This window comes from Aquarana catesbeiana, linkage group LG09 (genome assembly GCF_042186555.1).
Source record: "Aquarana catesbeiana isolate 2022-GZ linkage group LG09, ASM4218655v1, whole genome shotgun sequence".
NCBI classification, from domain to species: domain Eukaryota; kingdom Metazoa; phylum Chordata; class Amphibia; order Anura; family Ranidae; genus Aquarana; species Aquarana catesbeiana.
In genome coordinates, this window is record NC_133332.1 from 70,420,210 (window position 1) to 70,443,173 (window position 22,964).

General features: G+C 43.9%; 1 protein-coding gene across 3 annotated transcripts in view; it reads left to right on the forward strand.

The window, feature by feature from the left end:
• The window catches only part of PAK4 (p21 (RAC1) activated kinase 4), a 110,732-nt gene that overhangs the window by 25,463 nt on the left and 62,305 nt on the right, over nt 1-22,964 (forward strand). Inside the window, exon 1 of one of the 3 annotated variants that reach the window (XM_073598769.1) lies at nt 5,037-5,205. The exons of the other annotated variants lie outside the window; for them this stretch is intronic. Within the exon in view, the coding sequence (XP_073454870.1) occupies nt 5,175-5,205 (31 nt within the window). The 5' untranslated portion in view covers nt 5,037-5,174. Of the gene's footprint in view, nt 1-5,036; nt 5,206-22,964 lie in introns of those variants that run through there. 3 annotated transcript variants of the gene reach the window in all.

Genomic DNA, 22,964 nt, shown 5'->3' on the forward strand with positions numbered 1-22,964 from the left:
CCGACCCGATTGACATGAATGGTATTGCACAGGGATAAGGAGAACACCTGTGCATCCCCATGCAGGCAAACCATGCCCTTGTATGGGTGTACGCTTTAGGCCCCTTTCAGACTTGTGCGACTTGGGACTGCAGAGTCGCATGACAAGTCATACCCCATGGTTTCCAATGAGTACCATTCATATCTGTGTGACTTCAAAGTAGCCCCTGTACTACTTTGGTCTGACTGATGCGAGTTGAGCTCCATAGACCACAAGTTTACACAGGGATTCCCTGAAATCGCGGCCATAAAATTGTGCGACTTTCAAATCGCGGCAGTGTGAAAGGGGCCTAAGTAGGCCTGTGTGAATGAGATCTTAAGGGGGCAAAGGGATCAAAAAATATGAAAGCATTGACTTGTAAAGTGGTTGTAATAGCTGTGATCTCTAGCAGTCTAATGTCTCCAACAACTCCAATAGCATTTTTGCAATCTCTGATCATTGCCTGTTTCAGGTCTGCAGTGACTGTTTTCTCTAACATTACATTAGTTGAATATAATGTGTTTACCTTTGGTGATGATGGGTGGGTGGGGGGGCGGGATGCGCTTGGGGCCCACTATGGTTGACCACCACTGTTCTAGGACAAATACGAATAGAAATGCTCAAAACACTGTCATCACCTATGACAGCCGATAACCCTAAAATTGTACAAGTCACACAAAATGGTTATTATTGTTTTAATCTCCTTTTTATGATCATTTTTATTAAAGATCTTCCCATGGATGGCCAAGTTAATCTTAAGAAGGAAAATACATTTTTTTATGTAGGTTAGTGCACTGTACTATATATAACATGTATATGCATTGGTGGCATTGTTTACAGAGCGGTCAAGTCTCATGACTGGTGTCACCGAGCTACAGATACTGCTGCTTGTAGAGCTCTGTAATTCCTTTGTGTGCGTGAGCAGTGAAAGCAGATATACATTAACTTGTGATCTACACGCCTCTTCATTCCCACCTCCCTCCCTTTTACAGTGTCTCTTGTGCCATCCAAAACCCGCTCCGCCTGTATTTCTGGAAGCCTGTGTGACTTCACGTTACTTTTTGTCAGTCAAAATACTCTGCATTACCTACGTCCTTTTGGCTTTGTGTTTCTAAGGATCATGTGCTCCTCTCTTATGAAATCTAATTTCTCCAATTATAATAAGGCGAAAAAACAGCCCAGGGCAGCAGGAGTCAGGATATCCCTGAAGAATTCAACTATAACAAGAGCCACGCTCCCAAAACTGTTGTGTGCCTCAACTTAGGTGCTCTGTGCCCAAAATGATTCCAATAATGTGCTAAATCAAAAAATACAAAATAAATCAAATGTATGATACAGTGTGTAAAAAAAAAAAAAAAAAAAAAAAAGTGTATATATATATATATATATTGCAATTTACAATACAAAATTGCAAATAAGGATAATGACCCTACAATATATATACTGTACATGCCAATCTTTCTTCCCGAGGAATTGCTTGTTGGTTGATGAAATGAATTGCATTCAGAACAATTATGTATTTCTGTAGTTATAAGTTCTCAGGACATGGTTGGTTTATAAAGAGCTGGACACATAATGGGGTAACACCAATGTGATTTCTAATGTGTTATAAAAGCATTCTGCTTTGCTGTGTTCACTCTTGGGTAGGCTGAAACACGGGCTCCTAAAGGTTGCCTTTTTTTTTAGTTTTACCTATGCTGTACATTGAAAAGGATCCTCAGAACAGTGCCTTTCTTTGAACCCTAATCAAGTAATTTACTTGCAGTTTTCAAAATATTGGCTTTACTTAAAGGCTAAGTTCCTCTATAAGAAAAATTTTTTTTTTTTACAAAAAAAAGTCTATACGTTTTTTTTTCCCCCCCTCAGGAGCCTGCAGAGTATTGCACCCACGATCAATGGATCACGTGTGCAATGTCGGGCTGGTCAAGACAGGTCCTCCAGCTTTCTTCCCGGTACCTCCTGTAGGGCTTTCTGTCAGAAAGCTGGAGGAAGTTTGTGCTCATCAGCGCCCTCGTAGTTCATTGAGAACTACAAGCAAAAGTACAAAAAATAAATAGATTGAACTAAAAAAATCCAAGAAATACCATATATAAACAAAGTGAGGATATCACATTACAAATGATTAAAATAGTGTATTCGCTTATGAGAGGAGAATTTTTAGAAGAAAGTGATACATCACACTACACGATGCAATCACCACAGATAGACCGCCGTGGCGTCGAGTAGTGGAATTCCAACGCGTTTCAACATGCTTATTTCAAAGAAAAGTCTTCTTCAGGGAAATGCATCACAATATCCTCCTAGAGCACTTCGTGGGTTAATGTAATCTCCAATGTCAGGGTAAGGAGTCCTAATCCTCCATGGGTTTAATAGTGTCCTATAACCCCTACAAGATGGCTGGATAAGTAGATTTAATCCAAGTGTTGGCGTTTCAGCATCAAGTTTCTGATGGCTGTTTTAACAAAAGATGTGTGTCCAAGTGGCCTGAAGCAGTCCGTGTGCCCTGATATCCCTCGGGGAGCAGCAGGCTCACAGGCTCCCTAATACTTATCAGAGGCTCCCTAATACTTACCAGAGCCCCATCTTGATCCATTGATGTTACACGAGAGGCTTGGCTGTCCGGGACTCTTCCTCCTCATTGGCTGAGACACGCAGCATGTGCCATTGAGCCAATGAGGAGAGGGGGAGGGAGTGGCGCTAAGCCGTGGCTCAGTGTCTGAATGGACATGCAGAGCAGCCCTCAAAGGCACCTGAGCCAAGCCGCTTGCTGTGGGAGCAAGAGGGAGGAACCCCATAAGAGGAGGATCGGGGATGCTCAGTGCAAAACCACTTCACAGAGCAGGTAAGTATAACATGTTTGTTATTTTTAAACCAAAAAAAAAAAGACTCATTTTAAAAGAGAAGTATGTGTTTGGCTTTTTTTCCCCATTCATACTTGCCTAGGAGAATGCTGCATATGTCCCTTGGTGTGTCCGCACTGAGAACTGAGGCACCTAACACAGCCGATGGCTCGGTTCTCACAGCTCCCCGAGCAGAGAACTGCTGCCTGTCAATCAGCAGCTCTCCTCTCTGCTCCTCCATGCAAACTGGAGCGCTGAGCTGTGGAGGGGCAGGGAGCGGCCATCTCAGCAGCTCGCTGAGAGGTTGAGACAGCCAAGATGGACTGATCTTGGTGACGTCAGCGGAGAGCAGATTTCCGACCACTCTTTGCTGAAAACTGGTCACAGGAGTGCAACATCAATTGCACTCCTGTGACCCATAGGTGAAGGCCAGCCAAACAAACCCAGGCTGGACTTCTCCTTTAAATATGAGTGTAATGTGTACCAGGCTCCAAAAGGGTAATCTTGGCTGTTAAAGACACACTGATAGTTTGCTGATTCCAGGCAGGGTGACCGTGTCACCTAACAGCCTCTCCTTTCCCAGGTATACTGGTACAAATGCCCACTCCTTCACCACCTAGCCTTCATTGGGTATGGGACAGCATGTGACATCTCCCATATGACAATGCTCGTACCAAAGCAGATGACTCTAAAGATATCCTTATCCTTATTCTCCAGGAATAATCCATACACACCAACTACTTAAAGCGATTGTATACCCGCAGGGAAAAAAAAAAACTGTAAGGCAATGGCATAATGAGCACCGCATACTAACTCATTATGAAATACCTTTAGGACGAGGCGTCTGTATCTAATCCTGGTCCATGCTGAGGGAGTTGACATTTTTCCCTCGGTGTGTCTTTCGGATTCGTGGCTCTGGCGCTATGAGTGTCCGGAGCCACGTTTATTGTCACCCCCGGGCATGCAAGCGGGAGTCTTTTTTTCCCGGCAGCGTCTGCCGGACCTTCAGCCGGGCATTCACAGCGCATGTGCCGCTGACGTCAGCGGCTGCATGCAAAGTGAATATCTCCTATACCAGGGATATGCAATTAGTGGACCTCCTGCTGTTGCAAAACTACAAGTCCCATCATGCCTCTGACTCTGGGTGTCATGCTTGTGGCTGTCAGAGTCTTGCTATGCTTCATGGGACTTGTAGTTCTGCAACAGCTGGAGGTCTGCTAATTGCATATCCCTGTCCTATACCATACAGGTTTAGGAGATATTAATTTTACCTACAGGTAAGCCTTATTATAGACTTACCTGTATGTATAAAAAAAAAAAAAGTATACCATCACTTTAATGGTCCTGTAATCTATTTTTCATTAAACTGTTTCTTTCTTTCTTCTTTTTTTTTATGCCTCCATGTAACGTCCTTTTTGTAAACTTCTGAATCTCTACTTTCCCCCCGCCCTCCCATCCCCCTTCCATTTACTTGAAACGCATAATGCACATTTGTTATGGTCTTGTCTATTGCTCTGTGCAAACTGCAAATCCCATAGTCCCTTGTTCATCTTGGGAAGAATAAAATGCAGGTATTCTGGCAGCCGCTGAAGCTGGCTGTCAGAATAAAATAGGTGGCAGGGAAGATTTGTCCATACATGCTGTGTAGCCTGGATAGAGAACCCTTTTAGAATAGGTCTGTGTATGGCCAGCTTTCCACCCTGAATAGGAAAAGCACTGAGAGAGTTTTGTTGACTATCATTGCTGATCTCTCTTGAAAGTGCTGATTCTTGGAGTGTCTTGGTGTCCTAATAGCTTCAGTACTTTTGCGTAACTGACCCAGAATAATTATGTGATCAGGAGATTTTCTTTCTTGAATGCTTTAATTGAAATACAATTGAAGCTAGAAGTAACCAGGCACTTAGCATTTTCAGAAGGAGGTCAGGTATAGAGCCTTCACTTCTCTGTCACTACAAGTTTCCTTTAAAATCTTGCCGTATCGAAAATTTGTCCAGCTCATCCAAAGCAACTCTGTTCTCCAGATATTCTACATGAAGCTCCTAGCAGAAGGAGGTCTTTTAATTGATGTACCTAGTCCTGGTTGATTTAACGAGTTCATCACAAATGTACTGGCTTCTAATATGAGAGTGTATTGTAATCCAGGCTTTTCCTTCAGCATCTCCTCCCCTCCTCCACCTCCCTTCCATGGGTTGGGGAGGAGCAGAGCAGTCACGTCATGAAACTGGCTGGGGCAGTGAAAGGGCCTGAAACTTCCCATGAAACAGTCATAGTAATTCTCATCGTGCAGCCAGTGTGTTGTTCTTCTCCTGGGTCTCTATGGTGTCCGGAGCTCAGAGCAATGCTAAGGGTAAGTGCAATGCTGCAGCTGTCTGGGTTTATTGTATATTTCAGGCATCGGGGAAAGTTTCTCTACTCTGGGCTAATGGGTATCAGTGCCTCACCCAATGTTGGACTAGTCCTACCTGCAGGGCAGAGCAACACCCGTCATTTGGTGAGAACTGTTGTGACAGCACTTGTTACATACAGCGCTATGCCTTTGGATTTAGATCACTGCTTAAACATGGGATGTATGCTTGGCTACAGGTCTACCATTTATAACTTTTCATGGTCTATTTCCCATATTTACATAATGCTGACATGTTCTGCAGTAGTATGTAGAGACCATCACATCAGTTCCTGCTTTGTGAGGATCAGGACAGGTTAACGTCTACAACATTCATACCATTCATACCAATACACTGGGGCTATTTTGTTCAGATATCAGTTAACTAACATATGTGGGAGAAGAGCCATACAAGGGGAAGTCATACAAACGTCATGCGTTTACTATTGTACCAGGTGGGAAATAAACCCCTAGACCTCATTGAGTGCCAGTCTGTTGGCTACTCTTATGACAACGCATTTCAAGATTTTTATTGGTATTTTGTATGATTGTGCTCTTAACGTGGTAGTAAACACAGTTTGGTGACTTTTATTCCTATAGGTAAGCGCTCCTAGATTGTAAGCTCTATTGAGCAGGGCCCTCTGATTATTCCTTTATTGTATTTGTACTATCTGCCCTACTGTTGTAAAGCTCTGTGCAAACTGTCGGTGCTATATAAATCCTGTATTATAATAATAATATTTAAACTAACCTGTAATCTCCAAATCTGGAAAGGTTTCTTAACAGTAAGAGCTGTAAAAATATGGAATAGACTCCCTCAAGAGCTGGTTCTGTCCAGCTCAGTAGATTGCTTTACCACTTCAGCCCCGAAAGCATTTACCCACTTCCTGACCAGGCCATTTTTTGTGATACGGCACCTCGTTACTTTAACTGACAATTGTGCGATGTTGTACCCAAACAAAATTTATGCCCCCCCCACAAATAGAGCTTTCATTTGGTGGTATTTGATCACCTCTGCGATTTTTTTTTTTTTTTTTTTTTTTTTTTTTTATCTTTTGTGCTATAAACCTAAAAAACGACAATTTTGAAAAGAAAACAATATTTTTTACTTTCTGCTATAATAACTTTGCAAGAAAATATACGGACATAAAAAAAAAAATGTCTTCATCAGTTTAGGCCAATATGTATTCTTCTACATATTTTTGGTAAAAAAAATCTCAATAAGCGTATATTGGTTTGTGCAAAAGTTATAGCGTCTACAAAATAGGGGAAAGATTTAAGGACTTTTTATTTTTTTTAATTGTTTTTACTAGTAGTGGCGGCGATCTGCGATTTTTAGCGGGATTGCGGCAGACAAATCTGACCCTAAGTGACACTTTTTGGTGACCATTGACACCAATACAATGGTTAACACTAGTGGTGATCAAAGGGTTAAGTGTTCCCTAGGGAGGTGCTTTCTAACTGAAGATGAAAAAGTTCCTGGATAGCCGCACTCTGAAGAGGAAACATCTTTATTGAAGAATTAAATATCCAAAAAACAAACACATAAGAAAGGACATGGGGTCAATAATGGCTAACGCGTTTCACATCATAAGATGCTTACTCATAGCTAAAGGTGCTTTCTAACTGTCGGAGGGATGGGCTCCCTGGGAGTAGAGAGAGATCGCTGTTCCTGATCATTAGGAACAGCTGATCTCTCTCTCCTATCCTGTCAGAACGGGGATCCACATCCCCGTTCTTCCTCTCTCTCCCACAATCATGGGTGGCTGGTTGACATTGCGGGTGGGTACGCTCCCGCAAAAGCCAGTGCAGGAACCAACGTACCAGTACGGCGATTCCCGCAGAACTGTGTATACTGTATAGAATTAAATAAAAAAAAAAAAAAAAATTTCCCTCTCCCCTTTTATTGGTTGAACTGGATGGACTTGTTTCTTACTACAAGGAATATCTCCTAAACATCCATGGTTTAGGTCTAGGAGATAATCACTATTTCTGCAGCCGGTGACAGCACTGGCACATGCACAGTGTGCTCCGGAGGGACAGCATACAGAGGATGCTGTCCCTTCAGAGCGCTGAGCCATGATTGTGGTTCCCTCTTGTGCACATGAGTGGGAGTGACGTCCCCACGGCTTGGCAATTCAAACAACCAGTCTGTGAGCTCTGATAGAAGACCGGGTGAAGATGGAGGCCTTGTCAGCGATGACAGCGCACCGCTGGAGGGCTTTGTTTTAAGGTAAGTATTTTATAATATGATAGTATGCGCTGCATACTACTAGCACATTATGCCCTTATCTTCCATGGGGAAGTGTTGTGTTTTTTTTTTTGTTTTTGTTTTTTTTTTTTTATTCCCTAGACTTTATTACTGCTTTAAGCTGGCCATACACAGTAGGATTTTTCTTGTTCAACCCTGAGGACAAAACAAGAGAAAATACTCGATTCCCCTATCCATGATAAACAGTGTAGATCGGGGAATCTCATCTTCCAGCTATTGTATTCTGACAGCTGGCACTCATGGCTGTCAGAATACCCAAACAATGACTACATCAGAATACATGGCAGCTGCTGCTCAGCCTTAAATTTTCTTGACTCTTTTGGTCATCAGACCGAAGGATGGTGACAGGGCCACCATGTCTTGAATTTCGTCCGGTTCTTCGGTAGCCGGCTGAAATTCACTCTCATGTATGACCAGCTCTAGTATTTCGTTTGGTCTCTTCAGGTATGTTGTTTGTTTTTGTATATGTTCTAGTGCATGTTGTTTATGTGTAAAGCTGGCCATACACTATGAACTTCAGTCGGTTACTGAGGAACTAGCAGAAATTTGCTCAGTGGTTGGCCCTGTCAGTGTATGGCCAGCTGAAAAACAAATGATTATCTCCTTTAACATATTGTTTAACCTTTTTAGAAATGTTATGCAGAAGTGTCTTTGGTATAGCTGACATGTACATTCCTTCCAACGGCATTGTCTACTCACTGCTGTAGAATGTAATGGGTACTGAATATACCCTTTTAGAATGCTAGCATTCGGTTCTGTGTACGATGCAGATACAAAATCAGTTTTTAACAGCATTGCCAGTATAGTGAAAACTCTTTCGCTTGGAGGGACCATCATCAGTCCTAATAGGAGAATGCTGGCAGTATGGTGTACCTTCTGAGAGCATCGCAGCACTGATGTGTGCAGAGCGATTCCTTGCAACTTTAATGTGCTTGAAGCAAACCATGCATCCAGTGTGGCAGCACTATGGACACCTAAAGCTGAACTCCAGGAATTTAAAACACAATTTGATGCAGCTCTGGATTCATTATTACATTATACATTTTTAAATGCAAGCAGTGTGAGCACTTGAATTCTACTTGCTATCAGCCATTTCCAACACAGCAGAGTACAGCAGATCCCAGACTGGGAGAAGCAGTGCAAGGTGCCAGCCAGTTGTGATGTAGTGCCCATATCCTTACAGGGAACATGCTAATAGAAGGAGAACAGACTGAAAGAGATTATCAGTATGTTGCTTTTCCTTTTAAGCCTAGTGCACATTAGTAGGTTTTTTTTGTTTTTTTTTTCGTTCAACGCAGCAGGGCTCAACGGACAAAAAAACTATCCAATGTTAGTACAGCGATCTCCCTGCTGTTCTGTTGTGTTCTGACAGGGGGGTCGGCCCCCCACCAGGACACTAAGCTCTGCACTCTCAGCCATTGGCTAAAAGTGCTGATCGGCAGACCTTTTTTCGGTCATGCCCCTTCGACACAAGCCGGACGAACAGCCGACTTCTGTTGGACAGACTCCAGTACACACAGGCCAAATGTCGTCTGGTTTCATTTGAACTGGCCGCTGTGGCTGTTGTATTCTGACAGCTGTCAGAATACCCAAATAAGTGCTGGTACCTCATTTGACACGGGCACTGTTTGGCTGACAATTTTCCTGCCAACTCCTTCAATTTTCATTTAAAGGATGTTGTGTGGAGTGGTGCTAATGGGGATACCCACTGGTCGAATTTCAGTTTATTAGGAAGCAGGACCAGCTTTAGAGAAGAGGCTTCAGTCACACATATTGAAGGAGTCTGTTGGAGTGGGAAATAGGTATATATTATATCTTTTTCCTCTTCCCCTGGACTTAAAAGAGAAGTAGGTGTTGTGTTTTTTTTTTTTTTTTTTTTCAGAATCATACTTACCACAGTGGAAGCAGCATCGGTCCGATGTTGTATCTGTTCCCCGACTGCTATAACACTGAGAACAGAGTGATCAAATGCTGCTGATTGCTTAATTCTCGAGGGCTCCCAGAGCAGAGAGTTGGTGACTGACAGTCACCGCTCTCTGCTCTGTCCCCCACTCATTCACTGGAGCGCTGGACTGTGGAGGGGTGTGAGAGAGGCAGGCTCAGGCTCTCAGCGGCTTGCTGAGAGCCTGCGTCAGGGCTGGTCCAGGCATGTGGGCGGATCCCAATTTCATTGTCGCAATCTTGCTTGAGCCTCTGTGACATCAGCCGACAGCAGGCTTCAGATCGCCATCTGCTGAAAATGCGTCACAGGAGTGCAGAATGAAACGCACTCCTGTGAACTACTGCAGTAGTACAGCCAATTAAGCTTCGGCTGTTCTCTTTTTATTGAGCATTTTCAGCGTGGTGGGTATTTTTTTTTCTTGGGGGGGGGGGGGGGGGCAACTTCTTTAGTGCCCAAATTTGTCTTGATGTCAGTCTCCTAGACTCAGGTAGAGTAAGATCCAGCTTTAAGAGCCAACCAGGATCTGATATGGTGCACATGTGCTGGTAGGAGAAAAAAGTAGAGCATGCAGAGAAATTGGTCTTTGATGCTGCTGCTTCATTGGTCATTCATCAAGCTGGTGATGTGCCCTGACCTAGTGATAATACTTGCTCTGCTGCTCTGGGGTTTTGCTGTCTGGCAGGGGTGCCTGGATCATAAAACTGGCTGCGCAGCATTACAAATCCTTATTTTTAGCAGCTAAAATGGCTTCCATATCTGTATTTCAACTGTGTATTTAACTGCTTGGCTGGAGTTCAGCTATAAACTAGTCTCATTGCCTAAACATTTAATAATCCACAATGGTCCTTCAAAAAGCTTTTGGTGCAGCTCCCTTCAGGGCCACATCACGTTCACAGAGCTCCCTGGTCCTTGTTGTCAGAGCCTAGCAGAGACTTGCTCTTGCTGAAGGGCGCTGCTCTCTGGAGGCAAGAGAGAATGAATCCCTCTCGTGGAAGGAGTTGACTGTATGTGGCAGTGTAAAGTTGCTGGTTCTTTTTAATTTTAATTCTTCGGTTCAGCCCAGATTTTTTATTAAGAACAAATTATTGAAAAGGTACAGGATTTTACTATTCACACTGTGCAGCTTTATAGCTGCACAGATTAATGGTGTATTTTAAGGGCTAGTTCACACCAAAATTCCTGTGCGTTTCCCTGCTGTGCGATTTGACAGCCCATTCATCTGAACAAGCTGCAAATCACATCAGACCATTCAAACAGTAGTGCATGCACTGCACCAGATCTCATGGCAGTGTGGTATTATGCGATCTGGTGCTCACAAACACACTGCGTTTGTCATCTACATTTGGTTGCTGTTAACAATGTACTGGTACTTGCAGCAGATCGCAAAGGCAGTGTGCATGGAACGGAACTGATTGTTAATCTTGATCATTAGAGAGCCGTGTGCTAGATCTTTTTTTGCCACCTGTTGCTTTCAATGTAGCAACATGTGCGTTCATGTGTCTGAAGCCTGAGTAACCTTTGTCCTAAACACGGGCTTGGATATATTTCTATGTTTGGGGCATACGTGCTAAGTGGTTCGTACCTGTAATGTTTGCATCTCTAATAGATGACAGTACTTCCCCCGACAGGGCCTTCATCTTCCTTTCTTCTCAGCAGGCATCACAATCATTTTTCCAAGTATCATTCAGGATCAGGGTTTACCTCCTGGACCAGTTATTAGTGTTGGTTGTCTTCAGAAAGGCCATCCCAGGGACCACACTAGTTCTAATCCCTTCACTAGCTGCTCTGGTGAAAATCAAAATGCAGAGCCTTCACCTTGTTTATAGCCGATATTATTTTTTAATTTTTTTTCCTACATGGGAATCTGTTAATGCTTTACGATTCTACTTGGTCTGCACAGATCCTTACCTTCATCTGGTACCCCCCACCAGAATGCTCACGTCAGCGCTCTCAGCCCATGGGCTGAGAGTGCTGATCGTGAGCCAGTCAGCTGCTGGTTTTCCAGCATGCTTCTGTCAGATCCGTTGCCATACACACGGGCCGAATGATGAAGAAGGCCATAGATTATGCAATTTTCTTTCCTTCCAACATGGGTTGAAGGAAGGAAAATTGCTTGATTCCCCATAAACTCTGACTGTGTTTATGAGGGGATTAAACTATTTTCTCTCTTGCGGGAATCTCTCAGGAGAGCCAGCAGTACATTGTTGGTAAAACCAGACAGGCTGGTTATACATAAGTTGATTGATAAATACAGGGTGCCTATACATGGATTGAAATTTGGCCGGTCCCTGCTGAACCGGCTGAATTTTGATGTATGGCTGGCTTTAGTGATATTCGGATCAACCTCCCCTATGTGCATCCCTATCACAGCTGTATGGCTCTGTAGTATTGGTAATATACAGCTTTATTTCTTCTTAGTATTGGTAATATGGTTCCCTAATATTCCTGTATAGGTCACAGCATTCGTATTACTCAGCTCTGACTCTATGTATTGTTCTGTTGTATTAATGATGTGCATGTTCTTCTGCTCCTCTGACTCTTCACTAATAGTCATATGCAGCCCTCACTCGCCTGTATAGCTCCATACTGTTGGTCATATATAGTCATACAGCTCTGGTATTGCTCCCTGGGATTGGTTATATACAAATTTATCTGTTCTTTATTGCTCCTCAATATTAGTGATACAGAACTATTCACATAATGCATAAGTGTGTTTTAGGGGCAGAGTATTGTTGGTGAGAGCTCTATCACTCCTGCATTGCTTTCTCATTGTCTGTGATGCCCCTATCGCTCCTCATTGTCTGTGATGTCCCTATCGCTCCTCATTGTCTGTGGTGTCCTTATCGCTCCTCATTGTCTGTGATGTCCCTATCGCTCCTCATTGTCTGTGATGTCCCTATCGCTCCTCATTGTCTGTGATGTCCCTATCGCTCCTCATTGTCTGTGATGTCCCTATCGCTCCTCATTGTCTGTGATGTCCCTATCGCTCCTCATTGTCTGTGATGTCCCTATCGCTCCTCATTGTCTGTGATGTCCCTATCGCTCCTCATTGTCTGTGATGTCCCTATCGCTCCTCATTGTCTGTGATGTCCCTATCGCTCCTCATTGTCTGTGATGTCCCTATCGCTCCTCATTGTCTGTGATGTCCCTATCGCTCCTCATTGTCTGTGATGTCCCTATCGCTCCTCATTGTCTGTGATGTCCCTATCGCTCCTCATTGTCTGTGATGTCCCTATCGCTCCTCATTGTCTGTGATGTCCCTATCGCTCCTCATTGTCTGTGATGTCCCTATCGCTCCTCATTGTCTGTGATGTCCCTATCGCTCCTCATTGTCTGTGATGTCCCTATCGCTCCTCATTGTCGGCGATGGCCCCATCCCTCCTGCCTTGTTCCTCCTTGTCGGCGATGGCCCCATCCCTCCTGCCTTGTTCCCCATTGTCGGCGATGGCCCCATCCCTCCTGCCTTGTTCCCCATTGTCGGCGATGGCCCCATCCCTCCTGCCTTGTTCCTCCTTGTCGGCGATGGCCCCATCCCTCCTGCCTTGTTCCTCCTTGTCGGCGATGGCCCCATCCCTCCTGCCTTGTTCCTCCTTGTCGGCGATGGCCCCATCCCTCCTGCCTTGTTCCTCCTTGTCGGCGATGGCCCCATCCCTCCTGCCTTGTTCCTCCTTGTCGGCGATGGCCCCATCCCTCCTGCCTTGTTCCTCCTTGTCGGCGATGGCCCCATCCCTCCTGCCTTGTTCCCCATTGTCGGCGATGGCCCCATCCCTCCTGCCTTGTTCCCCATTGTCGGCGATGGCCCCATCCCTCCTGCCTTGTTCCCCATTGTCGGCGATGGCCCCATCCCTCCTGCCTTGTTCCCCATTGTCGGCGATGGCCCCATCCCTCCTGCCTTGTTCCTCATTGTCGGCGATGGCCCCATCCCTCCTGCCTTGTTCCTCATTGTCGGCGATGGCCCCATCCCTCCTGCCTTGTTCCTCATTGTCAGCGATGGCCCCATCCCTCCTGCCTTGTTCCTCATTGTCAGCGATAGCCCTATCATGTCTGCATTGTTCCTCTGTATTGGTGAATGCGGCCTTGCCTCTGAACTCTGCAGTGTTTGAATTCCTCTATGGATCCTACCGAGTTCCCTGTTCCTGGCAATTCACTCCTTGCCTGTGGCTCATTCTTCAGGAAGGAAGTAAACAGTGGTTTGTGTATGAAGACTGGTTTCTTCTATTGAAACACTTTCTATTTTCTTGCCTTTGTTAGTGAAGTCTTTGAATTTTTAGCCTTGCGTTTATTTTTTCAGTGAGAACACAGAGTACACGAGCAAGGGAAAATCTTGATTGTATTAACCCTTGGAGTATTCATTTTAACAGCTAAGTAAAGTTCACTGTAATACAAGCAGTCCTTTATTTGTCTATGATTATTATTTTGTTACCGCCTTTAAAAACCAGAAGTGGAACTCCCGGGTTCATTATTAAAAAAAAAAAAAAAAAATGCCCTTTAGGCTGCATACACACTGGACGTATTAAAATAAACCCATTCATGCTGGATCTTTCTACCAGGAGCTGGCAAAAAAAAAATCCAGCATAGAAAATGCTTGGTGTGGTGAGTACATGCGCATGTGAAAGCTTGTAAATCATATGCACATAGTTTTTGTTCTAGTGCCTAGAATATTAATTTGTTCTAGCCATTAGACTGAAAGTATGTGTTTATGCGTGCATATGTGTAAGCTTATGCCAGTATGCTTTTCTCTGACTGCAGGTTTGAGGCATTTTTTTTATGCCTTTAAACACTGTTCTAAAATTGTAATTAACCAAAGCAATGTGCGCGGACACATTGGATAATATAGAGCTGTGTTCAGAGGCATAAGAAAAAAAATTTCTTCTTCTTTCTTCTTTCTTCTTTCTTCTTTCTTCTTTCTTCTTTCTTCTTTCTTCTTTCTTCTTTCTTCTTTCTTCTTTCTTCTTTCTTCTTTCTTCTTTCTTCTTTCTTCTTTCTTCTTTCTTCTTTCTTCTTTCTTCTTCTCCTTTCCTCTTCCCTCTTCCCTCTTCCCCCATACCGAAGAGAGGACTGATCTGGTATACCTAATGCTGTCAGTCTACTGCTGCTTTTTCATTGTCCGTTTGAAAAAAAAAAAAGTGAATGTATTGTCACCTATAGTTATTCTAAATGCTCAGATTTGTCTTTTTATATTGGCTCCTCGTGATCACTTGTACCAGAGAAAAGAATAGCCTGCACTCTATGCTGATCAGGTACTGGTATACCCGAGGGTGTCAGTCTAACACGGGGAATAAGCTCACAGGAGGAAAGCTCTCAGGGATGACCTTATTAGTGTGCTGCTGCTATTTCATTGTCCAATCAGCCTGGAGCAGGAAAGGTGACTAAGGAATCGGGAATTAAACAGTCACTCTTTTGCTTAACTCAAAAAATTGCAGCACTTTTAAAAATGTGTTCACTAATAAGAAGTTAAAGTTAAGTCCAACAAGGTATATGTCATCCTGTGGACTTGACTTTTTCGTTTACGGTTTGTTGCTGAGCCCTGGGAGGACCGTTCTTGCTATACTTATGGCGCTCTGACACTGGATCTTCGCATCTCCAATCTTCCAGCCGCCCTGCTTGCCCCTCCTTCTCCTTTACAGACAGCTTTGTATTATGTGAACCCATTCACAAAATAGAAATTATTCCATAAATGAACCGAGGCAGGAAAGGGCTGGAGGAAATGCTGCAGAGCGCCTCTTACCTGTCAGAACTGGGAGTATAGTAATGGTTGTACTCCCAGTGCTCAGGAAAAATGTAAATATTAAATAAAAAAGGTTAAGTCCATGGTGACAGGACGCTGCTGGACACAGCCAGCGATTAGATTGCCTCTGGGCGCACTTTATGTAGCTGCTGATTCCTGTCGCTACAATTCGTACTGGCCTAAATTGCTGGTGTGAATGTAGCCTTTAAAAAGTCCATTCTATTGCCTTAGTCTTCTCCATATTCCCTTTTTCTTGCAGCTGTGGTCTGACTTCCTGTTAGAGGGTGGCTACATTCATTCTCTATGGTCTGCCATCTCTTGCTCTCCCCGAGATGGATTAGGGACTATAGGATGTGTATTGTGTCTACAGCAGTGCACATGACCATAACTAAACATGCACTGCTCATCCCAAATACCAGGAGTTGGGAAGGGGGGGGGGAGAGAGAGAGGTTCACAAAGAGCTGCAAGTAGGCAGGAAAACTCATTAAGAAAAACGATTTGCAGAAAAATAGATTACAGGGCCATGGGTGTATGGAATATTTTTTGAAAATAAGAATATCACTTAGTGTCTCTTAAGTCTACCTATCAGATTAGTGATTTCAAATGTGGAAGGACTCTGTGCATGGAGCATACTTGCAGTTTTAAGAATAAGGACCATGTCACACTGGCAGTTTTTAAAACTGTGATTTATAGCAGCTACAGAATTGGGCTCTTCTGCATTTTTGTTGCTAAGAATGAAATGCATTTCCATCAGCAATCAGTAGAAGTTCCAAACAATTTAGCTCAGCCACCGAGCGATGGGCTTACACCAGGGGTGTCTAAACTTTTTTCAAGGAGGGCCAGATTTGATGAAGTAAACATGCGTGAGGGCCGACCATTTTGCCTGACATTCTTTGAACCATTAAAATTCGGTCTAAGTGTGTTCGTCCGAGCACTAATACACTGCCCAAAAAGAATTCTCTTGCCTTTGTGGCTGAGTGTGGTGAAGAGATGAGCTTGGGCGTGTTATTTGGATATACCGTATTTATCGGCATATAACATGCACCTTCACTTGAAGAGGGAAGTTTCAGGAAAAAAACTTAAATTTTAAATAAAGAACTGTGCAGCAAAATAAAGGTCAGTGCCTATCCATGCAGCCTCGTCGGTGCCTATCCATGCAGCCTCGTCGGTGCCTATCCATGCAGCCTCGTCGGTGCCTATCCATGCAGCCTCGTCGGTGCCTATCCATGCAGCCTCGTCGGTGCCTATCCATGCAGCCTCGTCGGTGCCTATCCATGCAGCCTCGTCGGTGCCTATCCATGCAGCCTCGTCGGTGCCTATCCATGCAGCCTCGTCGGTGCCCATCCATGCAGCATCCCCTTTGCCACGAATGCAGCATCCCCTTTGCCACGAATGCAGACTCACCGTTGCCATCAGTGCAGCCTGATCCATGCCCATCAGCAGCCTCAGAGGGAACAGGGTGGGGGGCGAGACAAGCGCCAACAGATTACATACAGGAGAATCTGTTTTCTCGGCGGCCGCTTTAATACAAATTCCCGCCTTCTATGATGGACAGAACAGTTGTCCAATGGCAGCGCAGGAGATGGAACTTCCTTTTACAGAGGCCGTCATGTAAACGGGAAATTCTCTTGTATGTACAGCACTCGTCCCAGCCCCTCCCTGTCCCCTCCAAGGCAGCCAGCATATATATCTTTTGTGGCCCCCGGTGCTCGGGTATTAAATTGGGGGGCCACAAAAGATATACATGTCCAAAGTAAAAGGCGGGCTGTTCGAAACCGGAATGTGGGCCGCAATTGCCCCACAGGCCGGACTTTGGACGTGCCTGGCTCACACTAACATTTGGAGTTAGTGACAGAATTGCCAGCTTCAGTATTTACTTGTGTTATCCAATGTAGTTGTACATCTTGGCACTCCTGCAAAGTCAGGGATTGTATCCAGCTACACATTACCAGAGAAAACAAAGCAGAGAGATTTGTAGCAGCTACAAATTGCTGCTACACAGTTGCTGCTGTGTCATGATCCCAAGGGCTCTTTTGCAGTAGCCCTTGCCGCCTCTGTAAAAAGCAAATTGTTGTGGATCTCTTTTCAGAGGGCATTTCACGGGTGGCTTGGAGGCCATATATCGCCTCCTTTCTGCCTGTTTTAACCCTGTAAAGCTTATGCCCCATATGTGCGCTTTACACACAATTGTAGGGTGCTTGCAGCTTGGACCTATTCACTCGAATGAGTCGCATTTGGCAGTGGAAGAGCCCACCAAAGATGACGGTGGGTATAATTTTTGTCGTGGCTGCAATGCTTTGCTTCGGCATGTGTACAGGCTCCTCCAGCCCCTGTCCATGGCTCAACCACCTATTTTTTACTTTGTGGCTCTCCACGGGCATATGCATTGATACGCCCTGTGTGAATGAGGTCTTAAGCTGATGGAGGATAATACCCCTAGCAAATAGCAGCAGCAGCAGGTTTGCTAAGGTGACCTGCAGAATCGCTAATAGGCTGCCTGCCTGTCCCAGTAGAATTGCTCCCCCGCTAGCCAAGATAGCACAATGTCGCTCCCATTGCTAGCGATTTGAAATTCAGCAAGGTTCAGGTACAGCATTCACAGTGGGAGCTTCTTTGGCATTCCTTCCACTGATGATTTGTCATTGGTGGCAGAATTTCCAGTCTGAAATCTGCCTAGCAGTATTGTTTGTGCAACATATCATTAAGATCATGTCAGTAGAATGTTTCTCTGGATTTTTGTATTGACATCAAGGGCTCATTTACACAAGTGTGTCCATCTAAAGAGCGATCTGTGGTGAATTGCTTTTCAGAGGGTGCGTGACAGGTAGTGGGGAGGAGATACGTTGCCTCCTCACCGCCTGTTTCAATCCATAAAAGCTCTCAACCACACTCATTGCAAATGGATGTGGAGTGCCCACATTCCGTGGAATAGGTTGCATTTAGTGGGCTGTAAAGCTGAATGTGATGGGGGATCATTTTTGCCATACGGGGATGCAAAGTGTTGCTGCGTGTATACGGCTACTTTGCAGTTTGGGGGTGGGGCAGTAAAATTGCGGTTCATCTGCCTATTTTTATGGTATCTTGTTGACTTTTTAGTTTTCTGATCAATCAGAGGTTCCAGATCTTCCTGCCTGGCACCACAGCGGGTCTTCTCTTCCCTGTTCATTTTATTTTTTGCTATAAAGAATGCAGTAAAAGTAATGAGAGCCAGAAAGTATGTAAAAAAGAGTTGTTGATTCAGCCTATCAATATACACCCAAATCTAATTTTGCACTTTGTCATAGCATTTGTTACTTTGTTATGCTTTTACAGTTTTTATTAGTCCTTTAGTAATTCTATTTAATAATGTGGAAATGCAATATACCAGAAGTGAGTAAGGATGGCTAATGTCATGAAGAAAACTGTACAAGCTGCAATAAATAAACATGCTTTGGTCTGTCATAAGTGGCCAGACTATAGTTGCCGGTCTCTGCCGACTGAAAGGCTGAAGCTGTCTGCTTGCCAGCACTAAACTGAGACCTCACTCTAAAAATGAAGGCTCCTTCACATTGTTGCCTTGCAGAAAATCTGCTCTTTTAACACAATGAACACACCATGGAGCCATTCATGTTAAATGGTACTGCCAACACAGTAAACCAACACCCCCCCGTGCATCGCAGTTGCAGTGCATCACAATGACTACTGTGCGTTGTTGTGCATCAGAAAAGAATTGTCTGTTTCATTTTTCTCATCATTGTAGTATGTTGGTAGCCCATCCAAATAAATACACTAAGATATAACGTAGCGTATATAAAAGTGTAATATGTTTCTAAAAAAATTAAAACTCTGCCTTTTTACAATTACTTTTTTAAGTTAGTCTTACTAAACCCAGGACCCTGCATTCATATCTGGTCTCCCACAGTACACAAAAACATGAAAACAGAATAGTTTTAGTAAATATAAACTGCTAAATACCTTTTCTCATCAGCAGTTAGAAGAAGTCACAAGACTGTTCTATCAGTGTCTGGTTAACCGCTTCAGCCCCGGAAGATTTTACTCCCTTCCTGACCAGAGCACTTTTTTGCGATTGCATCGCTTTAACTGACAATTTCGCAGTCGTGCGACGTTGCACCGAAACAAAATTGACGTCCTTTTTTTCCCACAAATAGAGCTTTCTTTTGGTGGTATTTGATCACCTCTTTACACACACAGATCCCGATTCTCCGTGTGCCCCAAGCGATTGCGGGAGACCGGCGGTAATCACGACCGCCGGGCACTCGCATCGGCTCCGTGGGCGAGCAGGGGGCACGCGCGTGCCCCTAGTGGCCACAGGACGAAGCGACGTTACATAACGTAGTTTCGCCCAGCCGTGCCATTCTGCCGCAGTACAACTGCGGCGGCTGGTCGGCAAGTGGTTAAAGCTTGTAGGAGGAGTTTTCATTCTCCCATGATTATCCTATCAGGCTGCAGGAGCCCTGACCCTCTGTCTGGACAGTGCTGATTGGCCCTGATTAGGGTTCTGACTTCACTCTAAATTTTCTGATGTGTTTGCTTTGTTGCAGGTCCTTAGCTCAAACTTTTTGTAGCCATAGACAACCGCGCAATTTAGTTTTCTCATACGTTGATTGAGAAACAGATTTGAGTGAATATTAATCAGAACCAGTGGGTTATGTTGTCCATTTCTAGGGGGGACATCCTCCTCCTGGAAATGGACAGTATAAACCATTTGGTTTCGATTTGATCTTCAGTCAAATCTGTGCTTTTCAATAAACTCAGAAAAAAATTTACGGTCAGTACAAAAAAATTCAGTGTTTAAGGAGCTCGGCAATGGCATCCTCCATATTTTTTAGGTTGGCGTGTAGAGACCCTTCTAAACCATCTTCTTTTATTTTGTTTTCTTGCCCTTTTTAGATTTAGTGTCAGTTTAAATGAGCAAAGCCTAGAAGGGCATTTTGTTGGCTCTGGAAATTCTTCATCTAGACATGGAAGTCATTACTGACTGTGTGCTAGTGGCATGTCTCTGAGAATTAACCTTCTGTCATGCTGTGAAATTAATGCACTGACCCCCATATGTCATGTTTTCACATCCCATATTAAATTAAAGCTTTGTGAGCATTGACAAACCAATGTCTAAGGCATGGGCTTTGTACTGTGAGCATTAGAGAATATGACATTGCTGTGAGGAGATGAAGCCATGCTTTTGATTTAATTACAACTGCCTTACATTTTTAATATCTGTGGACATAAGTGTATGTTGCTGTGCATTTTGTAATAAATGAATCTCACGAGTGTTAAGATTTGAAGGAGAAGTATGGCCAAAGATTTTTTAGCCATACTTATTTCTGCACTCCTGTGACCCAGATTAAGCTGACAGCTGGCTGAAGTCTGCTGTCAGCTGATTTCACAGAGCTGGTCCAGGGTCTGCAGGGATCTCGACAATAATGTCAGAATCGGATGCCTGACCAGCAGGTGGCTCAGCTAATCAGAATGCAGCTGAGAGTTTGAGCCAGCAGCTCCTGTCCCCTGCCCAGCCCGGCGTCCCACTGAGCACTGGAGGGGCAGAGCACAGAGCGGTCCAAAGAACTGAGTGATCAGCAGTCTTTGATTGCTCAGCTCTTCGTGTAGAGCTGGGGGGGACAGCTGCAGCAATGGATCGTTGCTTCCATCTAGGGGAGTGTGTATGTTTGGGTTTTTTGGGGGGTTTTTTTGTGTTTTTTTTTTTTTTTTTTTTTTTTTTTTTTTTTTTTTTAACATTTCCACACTTTAATTGTGGATTTACAAAATTGACTTTTTTTTTTTTTTTTTTTTTTTTTTAAATTCACATTTATTCTTACAGAATAAGTTTTCCATTTCAAATTATAATTAAAGTGATATCAAGGTCAAAAGCAAACCTTTATTATTTTGATGTGATGGCAGCATTAGTTTTCTTTTTTAGTCTTTCTTTCCATTATTTTCACCTGGTGATCCTGTCTGTCTGTTTTTTTTTTTTTTTTTTTTTTTTTTTTTTTTTTTACAGAACAAGCTGTTCTGCTGATGTAGCCATTACCGGGTTGAGACAAACCATCTAACTACTGACAGAGGTGCTTAAAATAATCAGCTTTTAGTTATGTAAAATCTTTATCCCAAAAGGGAAAAAAACAGTTTGCTTTAGCTGCTTATAAAGTGTTAGTGTATTTGAATCCGCTAGTACATCTAACACTCCCTTTCCCCTAATCTGACAATGCCGCTGTCCAAAGGTGCCCCTGTGCTCCTTCATCCAGAGTGTAGGCACTCTAATACAGGAGGCGTGTAATTGGCCAGATCACCAGGTGAGAATAGAGGGTAAGAGCCTGAAAAAGAAATCCAATGCGGCCAGCACATCTAAGGATTTGTAATGCCGCGTACACACGAGCGGACTTTACGGCAGACTTTGCCCGGCGGATTGGATTTGGTCAGACAATTCGATCGTGTGTGGGCTCCAGCGGACTTTGTTTTCTCAAAAGTTGGACGGACTTAGATTTGAAACATGTTTTAAATTAATCCGTCGAAATCGAGTCCGGTCGAAAAGTCCGCCGTCTGTATGCTAGTTCAACGGACATAAAGCCACGCTAGGGCAGCTATTGGCTACTGGCTATGAACTTCCTTGTTTTAGTCCGGTCGTACGTCATCACGTACGAATTCGACGGACTTTGGTGGATTGTGTGTAGGCAAGTCCGTTCATTCAGAAAGTCCGTCGTAAAGTACGTCGAAAAGTCCGCCGGGCAAAGTCTGCCGTAAAGTCCGACCGTGTGTACGCGGCATAAGCTGCAATATGTTACATTTTTGCTTTAGGGTTAATACTACTTTAAACTGTCCTTTTTTATATTTTGTTTCTACCTGCATTGTGTGTGTGTGTCTGTGTGTGTGTTTCCTCTTTAAAACCAATGCTAGACAGGAGGTGATACTTAGATTGGTTTAAAGATACTTCAGCGTATGTGGGGGGATCTTTTCTTGGGTAACGGAGGAAAGGGCTAGAACCTCTGTTGGAATTTTATTGCTTTGTGTCTTTGCTGGGTACATTTTCTTTCACACTCTTGATCAGAGGTACAGACATAAATCTAGTCCCTATATTTTAGTGGAGGGAGAAGGTCAGAACCTCTGTCATTTTTTCCTGCTGGGAGATCCATTGCATTTCCTATGCACTTGCCATGACCGAAAGGGAAAGAAATTATGACGGGGATAGATTGCAGTAGAACCATGACAAAAGATCCTTATGTTTTGCCGCAGTGAAAAATTTTGTTATAGTTTTCAACAGCTTACTAAAAGCTCACATCTCTAATAACACCAGTGGATATATTGTCTTAACCTTACAGTGATTCTAACGGTTATATTACACAAAGCAAGGTCCATAAAGACATGGATGAGTGAGTTTGGGGTGCATTTGACTGGCCTGCACAGAGTCCTGACCTCAACCCGAAAGAACACCTTTGGGATGAATTGGAGCAGAGACTGCGAGCCAGGCCTTCTCATCCAACATCAGTGCCTGACCTCACAAATGCGCATCTGGAAGAATTGGCAAACATTCCCATAGACACACTCCTAAACATTGTGAACAGCCTTCTCAGAAGAGTTGAAGCTGTTATAGCTGCAAAGGGTGGACCAACTCAATATTGAACCCTATGGACTAAGACTGGAATGCCATTAAAGTGTGATTGGCAGGCGTCCCAATACTCTGGTTTTGCACAGAGCAGCCCTGATCCTCTTATTTTTGGGTTCCTCACTGGTGATCCTGGCTCCACCCCTCTGCTGAGTGCCTCCAATAACAAGCCTCTTACTATGGTGGC